The sequence below is a fragment of the Lipotes vexillifer genome, unplaced genomic scaffold (assembly GCF_000442215.2).
Source record: "Lipotes vexillifer unplaced genomic scaffold, Lipotes_vexillifer_v1.1 scaffold1094, whole genome shotgun sequence".
Lineage (NCBI taxonomy): Eukaryota > Metazoa > Chordata > Mammalia > Artiodactyla > Lipotidae > Lipotes > Lipotes vexillifer.
Window position 1 is genome coordinate 2645879 of NW_006792775.1, and position 11828 is coordinate 2657706.

General features: G+C 53.6%; 1 protein-coding gene across 1 annotated transcript; it reads left to right on the top strand.

Moving 5' to 3' along the window:
- The first annotated feature begins 684 nt into the window (after positions 1–684).
- DHCR7 (7-dehydrocholesterol reductase) lies at positions 685–11222 on the top strand. Its single transcript, XM_007465966.1, has 8 exons — positions 685–711; positions 3089–3192; positions 3767–3989; positions 5444–5534; positions 6252–6465; positions 8221–8425; positions 8594–8725; positions 10758–11222. The coding sequence occupies exons 1-8, from the start codon at positions 685–687 to the stop codon at positions 11220–11222; spliced, it is 1461 nt and encodes a 486-aa protein (XP_007466028.1).
- The last annotated feature ends 606 nt before the right edge of the window (positions 11223–11828 follow it).

Consider the following 11828-nt stretch of genomic DNA (forward strand, 5'->3'; position numbering starts at 1 on the left):
GGGGGGGGGGGGGGATTTGATGCCCCAAGACACTCAGGAAGGTCACGGGTCCAGTAAGTCTGCTGAGAACCAGCCTCCGAGCCCAGATTACTGTCAGTGATGCCCTGTATTCTTGGGATCTCACTGGCTCCTAGAACGTGCGGTGGGAATGTGCAGGCTCTAGTGGGGCTTGATCCGGGTCGATGGCACAAATGGCTTGTAGAAACGGTTCAGAGGCACGTGCGCTGCTTGGTGTGAGTCTGCAGAGAAGCCAGCTTTGGCTCGTTGCTGTTCACCAGCCCTCTGTCTGCCGTGTTAAGGCTCATCTGCAAGACAACTCCTCCATGAAGCCCTCCATCCAGCTCTGCGCGTTATTAATCAGTGCTTACTCTTTGGCAGACAGTGTGGGTGCTAGGCAGAGAAGCTGCCTGATAAGATTGCCTTATCCTGGGGGATCCCCACCCGTGGGTGCCTCTTGTGCTTTTGAACCCCTGGGCGCTGAGCTTGCGCCTTTCACTTGGTTCCAGCGGTGGGCCTCGAGAAAATACCGTCTGGGTCCTTATCTCCCTTTGTTCCCCTGAGTCTCTTCGTGTCCCCTGCAGGACTTTGTTCAGCGGGCTGAAAAGCATCAAGCAGGCCGTGTGGAGCGTGGGAATCTAGCGACTTGAAAGGGGGCAGTTCAAGAAGGAAAACCTGCGTTCTGCCATGAAACCGCTTGGTAAGAGGTTGGAGGTAAGCCCATCTCAGCACTGCTGCTCCTGGGCAAAGGCAGTGACTTTTCAGCTTCGGAAAAGTAAGAGCAGCTGGTCCATCAGCTCTTGGTATCCATTCTTGTCTGATTCTCAGCAAAACAATAAATTACATCCAGAATACCACCCTGTGCCCTATTTTCAGCCATCTACTGCCAAGGATGTTACTTACACCTTTATTAAAAATTCAGTGCTTATGACAGAGAGGTGAATGAACGCTATATTATAAGCTCAGAATAATTATTTGGGCTTGTTTTAATCCCTAGAAGATATGCTTCTTCCTTTTGGCTTTTCCACATTTAGTTCTCAGCCTATATGTTTCTGGCCCTTTTGCAATTTTCCAGCATGTTAGATCAGAGTAGCTGCTATGTACCAGGCTCGGTATTCTGTGTTTTGGGGCTGTGAAGATGGGTGGTCCCCGCCCATAAAGAACTCTTCTGCCTGCCTTGTACATCACAGATGCTCCATAAACTAACCTGTGTAAATTAAATTAAGTGATGTGGCTGCAGTTTTCATTATTGAAAGATTGTAAATGAATGTACAGTTGTACTAAAGTAATTCATGTTCACATTTAGAATAAAATCAGTGTTAAGAGGCTTATATATAAAGTGAACAGTCCCGTAACTCATCTTACAGTCTCACTTCCCCGAAGCAAATACTTTTCACTCTCTTAGCTACTTTTGTGTTGTTTTTACCTGCTTCTGTCTAAACCATTTCCTTTCAGCGCTCCCAACTTTACACGTTTCCTTCTATACATCTAGTAGTCAGTCAGTAATCAGAGTTTACATGGTTCTGGCAAAGTTATTATTATTTACTGTTAAGCCAAGTAATGTACTATCATTATGGTTTGAGTTTTTTTTCCCCCCTTTGTATGGTTTTTTAATCTTTCCGGAGTTAATGGTTGCCTCACTTTTTCCATATACTCAGGTTTCTATGTATCTATCACTAATTTTTTTTCTGCATGTTTTAACAGAGCCATCATACATATGAATAATTTTTCTACACACTCTAATACAACAAAATGTGTCATTTCCATTCCTCCCTCACCCCTGTAGCCATTCGTCTTGTGCCAGTGTGGACTGGTTACTGTCTGGTCCACTGCACAGCTGTTATCTTGGGACTTCCTCTTGTCCTTTTACTGGGCATTTCTTTAGCAGCTTTCTTGGATCCTGTGTCTTCTCTGAATAATAGTTAACCTGGGAATAGAACTGTAGGTTGAAAAAAGTGTCCGTCAGAATTTTAAGGTTTCCACCCTTGTTTTCTAGAATCCAGCTTGCTGCTAGCGTGACTCTTAATCCTGGGTTTTTTCTGAAAGCTTTTAAGATCATCTTTTTCTTAATGCCTCTGATATTTTGAACCTTGACAACTGTGAATTTGTTCTAAACGTGGAGATGTCACTGCTTCCCCCATATTATGACCACTGGCTGGCTTGTATGTTGGTACAAGATGAGTGGCTATGGGTGGGAGAGAGGAATGGAAATGATACGTTGTGTTGGAGTATGTAGTAAAATTATTAATATGTATGATAGCTCTGTTAGAGCATTCAGAAAAAAAAATTAGTGATAGATGCATAGGAACCTTAGAAAATGGAAAAAGTGAGGCAACCGTTAACTCCAGGAAAAATAAAAAGTCATATACTGAGGAGGGGACATTTTATATGAGTCCTGGATGAGGAGACCTGTAAAGTGTGTTCTAAGCTGAGAGTAGCAGGTGTCGTGAACAAGATAAACCACATTTAAGGATTGGTAGGGAAATCTAGAAAAATGGTACAGATGAACCGGTTTGCAAGGCAGAAATAGAGACACAGATGTAGAGAAAAAACGTACGGACACCAAGGCGGGAAAGTGGCAGGGGAGGTGGGGGTAGTGGTGGTGGTGTGATGAACTGGGAGATTGGGATTCACATGTATACACTAATATGCATAAAGTAGATAACTAATAAGAACCTGCTTATAAAAAAAAATAAATAAAATTTAAAAAGAAGGATCGGTAGAGACTTCCTTGTGCCTGGAGCAGAGGGTATGAAGGGAGAGTGGGGAGGAGGGGAGGCAGGAGCACATTGTGGGACGGTTCTGAGCCACAGGCGTCGGGTTCACGTACTAAGAAGGATGTTCTGCTGTCGTTGGAAGGTGAATTGAGACAGGCAAGAGCAGAAGTAGGGCCATGTGGGAGGTTATTGCGGGTTCCAGGAGTGAGTCTAAGATGCCCTGATCTCTTCCCCGCCTGGAATCTCCCATCCAGGACAAGATAAAGAATAGGTGAATGAAGGAGGCCAGCCCTGTGGGGCCTGTGAACAGTGGCAGGGAGGTGCAGTGTCCGTTTGTCACGGGACGATCTGAACGCAGTGTCTCCTTCCCTCAGGGCCCAATGGCTGCAAAGTTGCAATCCAACGATCCCAAAACCAAGAGTCCTGGCAGCATCACCTTCAGCAAGGCTGCGACCCATGGGCAGTGGGGCCGTGCCTGGTAAGGCTCTCACCCATCTTCCCGGCTAGAAAGTAAAGTGGGATCTCAGTGAGAGGTTGCCAGCCTTTGGGATTTCGTGAACCTATTAAAAAAATTCTTTTTATCAGCAAGACTGTCATTAGTAGTAGTCTCCCCTTTTAGAGAGTGAGGAATTACAGGAAGAAGAAACTAAAAACTGATTCCAAGGACAGCTGGTGCCCTTGTACCGCCCTCACTGTGTAGCACATGGGGGTCATGGTTGTCGAGCCATAGAGTGCTGGGGACTTGGTGAATGTCCCCCATGGCCCAGAACGGGAAGCCTCTGGCCACCTGGGTTGTGAAAGGCCTTCTGCCTTTCGTGCCCTGGGCTCTGGGCTTTCTGGGGGTGCCCACGGGTCTGTCGGCCTTCAGACTGCCTACAGTGGAGCATGCAGGTGGGGTGCCTTCCCCAGGCAGTGGGGGCCTTTGCACTGCGAGCCGACAGCCTTCTCTTGGGAAGCGCTGGCGGGTTTGCACGTGGAGCAGAGCATCCCGTGCGTCGGGTCGGAGGGTCAGGAGGGCGCGCGTGACCTCCTACTGTCCGTCCGCCCCACAGGGAGGTGGACTGGTTTTCCCTGGCAAGCGTCACCTTCCTGCTGCTGTTTGCACCCTTCATCGTGTACTATTTCATCATGGCCTGCGACCAGTACAGCTGCTCCCTGACGGCCCCCTTGGTGGACATCGCCACCGGGCGGGCTCGACTCTCGGACATCTGGGCCAAGACGCCACCTGTGACAACGAAAGCGGCCCAGATCTACGTGGCATGGGTCACGTTCCAGGTCAGCCCTCCCGGCCACCGGCCACCATGGGCGGGGCTCCGCCTCTGCAGAGCGTCCCCTCCTGCCGGAATAGTCCTGGCCCCTTGTCAGGGGCGGGGTCCTGGCTCACCACTGGCGTCCTCATTCCTGGGACCCAGCAGGGAATCACCTGCAGCCTGACGGACTTAGCTTTGTCTTCAGATCAAGGGCACCTGGTGGCATTTCAGTGTCCGACTCGCTTTCCGCTGAGCCTCTTCGAGGTTCAGGGCTGTGCCCAGCCCTGCGGGGACCTGCTGAGCAGGAAGCAGGACCCCGTGGCAAAGCGTGAGGGCATGGCCCACCAGGGAAGCCCCATGCACAATGGGGAGCTTATGCTAAAGGGCCGCTCTCGGTCTCAGCAAAACCAAGGCTGTGTCCCCAGCAGGTGGTTGCACAGACCTGTCCAAGGACAGCCTTGGCTCTGCTGTGACCCCACTGGCCTCCCAACCAGAAGGAGTTCATCAGAAGGCTGTCTGCACCATGAGCTTGGTGAGCAGGTGGTGTTTATTATCTGAACCCAGGAGGTTTCCAGGGAAACGGTGCTGTGAGATGCCACCCCCTCCCCGCCCTGGGGTTTCCTGCCCTGAAGGAAGACTTTGACCACTACTAGCTGTTTCTCCCCACATTCCCAGCTTTTGAGTTTCAGATTCCCTCTCATTTCAGGTCTCTTGGTTCCTTTGGGTAAAAAGTGATTCAGAGCAGCGAGAGTCACAGTAGCCTAAAGGCAGAAACAGCCCACATGTCCATCGACAGATATGGATACACACAATGTGATCCATCCACGTGATGGAATGGTGTTCTGCCATGAAAAGGAATGAAGGTCTGACACAGGCTACAGGGTGGATGGACCTTCAGAACATGATGCTCAGTGAAAGAAATAGCTACAAAGGGACAAATCCTGTCTGATTCTGTTTATGTGAAAAGTCCAGGATAGGCAAATCCATAGAGACAGAAAGTGGGTTAGTGGTTGTCAGGGGCCGGTGGGCAGGGGCCAAGGGGAGTGACTGCTTGTGGGTGTGGGGTTCCCTTTTGGGGGGGTGAAACTGTTCTATAATTAGACATTGGGGAGGGCTGCACGAGCTTGGGAGTGCACTGAACACTTTCGGCGAGCACTTTCAAAGGGTGAGTCGTACAGAATGTGAACTAGTGGGTTCTCCCGAGGGGAGTGGCCGAGTCCCGTGGGGAGACGGCTTGGGTGCTCTGAGTAGTGATGAGTTTCCTGTTCAGGGCCCCCTTCAAAGCCCACAGTCAGCCTGCAGCCAGAGCTCCCGGAGCTATAGACTCTTCTGGAAGAAATAACTGGCTATGAGTAGGCTTTCTCCCATTCCTTCCGTGCCTTCCCATTTATCATCTCGGTTAATAAAGCAAGGCTGTGTCAAAGCACAGCCAGGCCCTCCAGCTCACAGGGAATTTAGCTGAAAATCTCTGTGTCTTAGGTGCTTCTGTACATGCTGCTTCCTGACTTCTGCCACAAGTTTCTGCCGGGCTACGTGGGGGGCGTTCAGGAGGGCGCCATGACTCCTGCAGGTAAGCTGGGCCCCGCCCCTGCTGCCCACCACCTGTGCCAGCTCTGCCCTCCCTTCATCTCACGGGGCCTCCCCCCACCCCCGCCCCCGTGCAGCTTCCATCCCAAAGGCTGCCCCCGGACAAAGTAAAACCTTTGCTTGGGAATTTCCACACCCCGGGACCGCCCCAGATTCGAGGTGGGAAGTCACCTTCTCAATCGGGGAACGAAATGCGCCCTGCCCCACACTGGCTGTGTAGCTGGGCTCACGGAGCATCTCGAGTCCCCCAGGGGCACCTGGTGGGGCGGGGCTTTTGTTAAGGGGCCCTTGGGGCTGCCTGGCCCATTCATTCCGCACAGTCACTGAGACCCCACCCCAGCACACAGAGAGCACCTGGTCCCTCAGGGAGGCTGCTGGGTCCCCCGCTTCTGCTGTGGCTCAGCCCCAGCCTCCGGCAAACTGCAGGCTGGTGACTCAGCCTCTGGCTGGTTCCAGACATTCTGCACCCTCTCACCCTTCCAGGAACTCAGCAAGCAGGAGCGGTTAGTCCCCAGCTCACGGCGTGAGGTGTGCCGCTGGCATTTTGACCCTGGGGGCCCGAATTGCAGTAGCAGCTGACGGGCTGTCAAGCCTGGGGTCTGGGGACCGCGGCAGCTGAGGCCCAGAAAGGCGGCAGGGCCGGAGCCAGGAGCTCTTACAGCTGGGAAAACGCCTCCCATCTTCCCTCTTCGCTCTGCAGGAATCGTCAACAAGTATGAGATCAACGGCCTGCAAGCCTGGCTCATCACGCATCTCCTCTGGTTTGTTAATTCCTACCTCCTCACCTGCTTCTCTCCCACCATCATCTTTGACAACTGGATCCCGCTGCTCTGGTGTGCCAACATCCTGGGCTACGCCGTCTCCACCTTCGCCATTATCAAGGCTTACTTCTTTCCCACCGATGCCCGAGACTGGTATGTCCTCAGCGGCTGCTCGAGCCCAAGATGGAGAGTAGGTGCCTTTTTCTGTTACCTTGGGCTAGGAGGTCGCAGAGCCCTGAGGATTGAGAATGCCTGAAGGAGGAGCTTAAGGGAACCTGATGGACTCTGGGAAGCATCCTTTCCAAATGTCTGGGTGGCTTCTCCCGCCTTAGGGAGGATGCAGTTGAAGACGGCCGAGTCCATCTCTGGTGGCCGAGCTGTGTCGGGTAGGGCCGTCAGGGAGCAGCGGGGTGGAAAAGGCAGCTTCTGGTCGGGCGGCAAAGGCAGTCCATCACCTCTTTTTTTCTGGAACGTCAGTGTGGCCTGAAACAGTCTTAGTGAGGAGTCCTGTTTTCTCAGTGGCTTTAATGTAACAACTTCCCAGGGAGAGCCCTACTGATTGGTGTCTGTTCTCATGGAGCCCTGGGTTGGATAGTTATCAACCATGCATCCATCTCTCCTTCATCTACCCATATATCCAGTTCTTCGTCCATTTGTCCACCCACCCATCTGTCCATCCATCCACCCATCCAACTCATCCATCCATCCACCTACCTGTGCACCCATCCACGCATCCGTCCATTCATCCATCCATCTCCCCATCCAGCCACCTACCCATCTATCCATCCCCCATCCCTTCCTCCACCCCTCCCTCCCTCCCTCCCTTCCTGTCTCCCTGTATCCGTCCATTCACCCATGCACCCATTCATCCAGCCAATTCATCCATCCATACATCCACTTATCCCCCCATCCCTCCCTCCCCACCTCCTTCCATCCGTCCATTCATCAAGAGATGTTTGTTGGGTTCCTCCTGTAGACAGGTGTAGGCAGTGGGGCTTTAGGTGTAAACAAGATTCTTATTCTCGGGGTGCTTACATTTTAGTTTGAGGGCCCAAATGAAAATAAGGTATGTTTCCTTTAACTGTTATCCCTGAACTCTTAGGAAATGCGTTTGGTTGGTGGCACTTTGAGCTGTTGTGTGTTTTTTTTTTTTTTTATCAAATAACGAGGCTGGTCTTCTATGCCTCATGGAAATCATTTTCTCTGCCTTATAACCACATCCCCTATTGTAGGCTTTGTAGATTTGGTTCTTTCTACTTATCCTAACTGAGGAAAATGGACGCGAAAATATGTTTCTCTGACTAGCACAGAAATCCCCGTGTATGTACAGCAAGTTATACTTAATGAAGGTCTCCACATGGGTGATCGCGGCTGATTCTCTGATCACTCCTGGAGAGGGCTATGGGTCAGGCAACCAGGGTAATGAAACGTTAAACTTGCCCAGCAAGGGATGGGTGTGGGCCCTGGAGCCAGGCACCCGGCTCTAAGCAGCGTGCTTTTTTTTTCACATCTACCTTGGCATCACTTATAACTCCACTTGCCCACGGGAGACCCGAATGCCCTGCGAGTCTTTCAGAATAAAATCTCTGGAGCCTGGAGTGGGGAGGGAGGACCCTGGGTGCTGGCCCAAGGGAGGCTCAAGCACAGATACAATCTCCCCACCTTCCTTGCAACAGAGCAAAAGCAGCTCAAGGGCCAGAGGTGAACGAGGAGTGAAGCACCGTGTCTGCGGGGAGAGAGGGAGTCTGACGCGGCCTCTGCCTGCTGCATCCCTGCAGTTCACGGCAGGTCTCCCCCCAGGTCATCCCTCTCGGGCCTGCCGTACCCAGGCTGTGTCCGTGCCGGCCGAGTAGGCCACTTGCGAGATGCGCTTGTTAACGATGCGCGTCCGTTCTTTGTATTTTAAAGCAAATTCACAGGCAATTTCCTGTACAACTACATGATGGGCGTGGAGTTTAACCCCCGAGTTGGGGAGCGGTTTGACCTCAAGCTCTTCTTTAATGGACGCCCCGGGATCGTCGCCTGGACCCTCATCAACCTGTCCTTCGCAGCCAAGCAGCAGGAGCTCTACGGCCACGTGACCAACTCCATGGTCCTGGTCAACGTCCTGCAGGTATAGCCTCTCCCTGGCCCAGCGGGGTGGGAGCTCTGACACCCGGTGGGCGCCAGGGAAGCCTGAAAGCCAGATAGTGTTCAAAAGACCATAACCTGCCGCTTTTGCAAGGGGTCGGCCCCCTTCCCACGTGGCTCTGGTCAGAACACGGCCGCTCCTGTGTTGCAGGCCGTCTATGTGCTGGACTTCTTTTGGAACGAAACCTGGTACCTGAAAACCATCGACATCTGCCACGACCACTTCGGGTGGTACCTGGGGTGGGGGGACTGCGTCTGGCTGCCGTACCTCTACACCTTGCAGGTGAGAAGCAGGGGCAGGGAGCCCCCGTGACGCGTGCCCAGCGCAGCAGCACGCCGAGCTGTAAAGTCCCCGGGCACCCCCCGCGCTGCCCTCGGAGCAGACACAGCTGAGCACATGCCGAGCCTTGTCGTCACCCAAGTGTCTGTTTTTTTGGGGGGTGTGGGGTGGCGCCAGAACCTGGAGAAGGGAGGCTGCTCCCCTGTTGTAGGAAGAAGAGAAGGCGTAGTGTACGAGTCAGCACAGGCCACTGTAACAGGTACCACGGACCAGGCGGCTTAAACAACAGGGTTCATTGTCTCCCCGTCTGGAGGCTGGAATCCGAGACCCAGGTGTGGGCAGGGCTGGGTCCTGCTGAGGCCTCTCTCCCTGGCGTGTAGACGGCCGTCTCCTCCCTGTGTCCTCGCGGCGTCGTCCCTCCGTGTGTGTCTGTGTCCTGACCTCTTCTCATAAGGACCCCAGTCCTGTGGGGTTAGGACCCACCCTAGTGGCCTCATTTTACCTTCCTCACCTCTTGAAAGAAAGACACGCAACTCCAAATACAGTCACATTCTGGGATGCTTGGGGGTCAGGACTCCAACATGTGAATCTGGGGGACACGACTCAGCCCATAGACTGAGAGAAGATGATACGGAGTAAACTTTGGGTCAAGAGAAATGATTTGGGGGATCTGGGTGGATGGAGGTGGGTATTTGTATTCATGTGTGTTCAGATCTCAATGCTGAAGGGATGAGAGGCCTTCTTTCCTTCCGTCATTTGCATTTAAGCTTTGAGTGTGTACACGCAAGAGTAGAGGAGGTGCAGGGGGCCCTGCGCTCTCGGAGCTCACAGCTGGGGAGGGGAAGTCCCTGACATGGGCAGTCCAGTGCGGGGAGGGGGAGCTGGACAGGAAGTGGGGTGCTGACCCCTGACAGAGGGCCAAGGAGGACCCCCCAGCCAGCAGGTAGGGGTCAGCAAGAGTATCTCGGAGCAACCACAGCCAGGCTGAGAGCAGAATGATGAGTCTGAGGGGGAATATATCAGGGTGCAGGGGAGGGCAGAGGGGGACATTTAAGGCACGAGACAGTTCAGCGTGGCTGGGACACAGGACGTGGGGGTGGCAGGAAGCCTTGCCCAATTGGAGGCTGGAGGACCAGAGGCCAGCACCGGGTGGGAGGCCTGCAAGAGGGGAGTGTTCCAGGCGAGAAGAGGATGCTGGGGTTGGGGGGGCACAGGCTCCGGGAAAAGTTCCCGCGAGTAATGAATCAGGCCGGGTCCCCAGGAGAGCCTCAGCACACTCATTTCTCTGCTTGGCTGGTTGCAGGCTCACTGGTTCCCTGATTTTGTGAACACCATTTTCCAAGCATGCAAAGCAGTAGCAATAGATCTCTCTCTCACACACACACACACACACACACACACACACACGTATGTGTGTTTATTTGATTATGTGACTCTGGTCCATTCAAGTCCAAAATCTTCAGGGCAGCCAGCAGGCTGGAGGTCCAGGGAAGAGTTGGTATTGCAGCTAGGTCTGAAGGCCGTCCTCTGGTGGAATTCCAGGGATTCTTTTATTCTTAGGGCCTTCCACCGATTAGATGAGGCCCACCTACATTGTGGAGGGTGGTCTGCTTCATTCAGTCTAATTGGAAACATTAATCCCATCTAAAAAATACCTTCGTAACAACTAATGTTTGACCAAGTGTCTGGGTCCCATGGCCTAGCCAATGTGACACATTAAATGAACCATCACACTATTATATTCAAGTAATACTTATAATATGTATATATATATATGATATACATGTGTATGTATGTATGTATGTGTAGATAGACATATAGATAGGAAAGTAGCTAGGTGGATATGCAAATTTGCATATTTACTTGTCTGATCCCACAGCAACCCTCCGAGGCAGGCACTTCTATTTACAGGAGAGGAAACCGAGGCAGGGGACGGGGGCAGCCGGTCAGGCGCACAGCAGGGGTTTGAACACAGGCCGTGTTCCCGAGCCCGCGGTCCCGCTCAGCCCGCTGACCTCTCCCGCTCGCCCTGCAGGGTCTGTACCTGGTGTACCACCCCGTGCAACTGCCCACCCGCTACTGCCTGGGCGTCCTGCTGCTGGGCCTGCTGGGCTACTGCATCTTCCGGGTGGCCAACCATCAGAAGGACCTTTTCCGCCGCACGGACGGGTGCTGCCTGATCTGGGGCAGGAAGCCCAGGGTCATCGAGTGTTCCTTCACGTCGGCAGACGAGCAGAAGCACCGCAGCAAGCTGCTGGTGTCCGGTTTCTGGGGCGTGGCCCGTCACTTCAACTACACCGGCGACCTGATGGTCAGCCTGGCGTACTGCCTGGCCTGCGGTGGCGGCCACCTGCTGCCCTATTTCTACGTCATCTACATGGCCATCCTGCTGACCCACCGCTGCCTGCGGGACGAGCACCGCTGTGCTAACAAGTACGGCCGCGACTGGGAGCGCTACACGGCCGCCGTGCCTTACCGCCTGCTGCCCGGAATCTTCTAGAGGGCCGCCCCGGGAGGAGCCCCCAGCGGGGCAGGAAGCAGAGCTGGAGTCAGGTCCGCTGGGGCAGCATGATCTCTGCGCCACGCTCCAGCAGCCTCTGCGTCCTTCCCTGTAAAATGCAAACAGCCCGGCACTTGTCCTGAGCGGACACCGACTGCCTTCTCACCAGCAGAAGTGACCAGCTTCCTCCGTGCAGTGTCCCCAGGGTGGGAGGATGACCCGACTGGCTGGCAGATGGCGCTGTTTCCTCTCTGGGGTCTGAGCCGCCCGCTGCCCAGACAGCAGGAGTCCGACACTGAACGGGATGTCTTCCTGCCCCCGTGGTCAGTCCTGCCCTTACTCTTGCTAAATAAAGTAGAAGGTGGACACGTAAGCTGTGCCAGTTATCAGTTGACTTGCCTTTCAGCTCCAGGTGCACCCCGCATCACCTGCTCTGCGGTAGTGAGCTGTGCCCTTCAGACTTCTCTCCTTTGCACATGCACCTCGTTACATTTGTCTGTAGAGGGCGCTAAGGGATGCTGCACGAGTAGGGGCATCTTCTGGTTCTGGTTCTTCTACAGACTTGGCCCAGGCAACCCAGAGAACTTGGCCACACCATACGGGGGC

Excerpts from the sequence above, each read along its gene's own strand:
- DHCR7 (XM_007465966.1), top strand. The coding sequence starts at position 685 with ATGAAACCGCTTGGTAAGAGGTTGGAG. Across the intron at positions 8,426-8,593 it reads TCCTGGTCAACGTCCTGCAG|GCCGTCTATGTGCTGGACTT; the intron begins GTATAGCCTCTC and ends CCTGTGTTGCAG. Across the intron at positions 8,726-10,757 it reads CGTACCTCTACACCTTGCAG|GGTCTGTACCTGGTGTACCA; the intron begins GTGAGAAGCAGG and ends CTCGCCCTGCAG.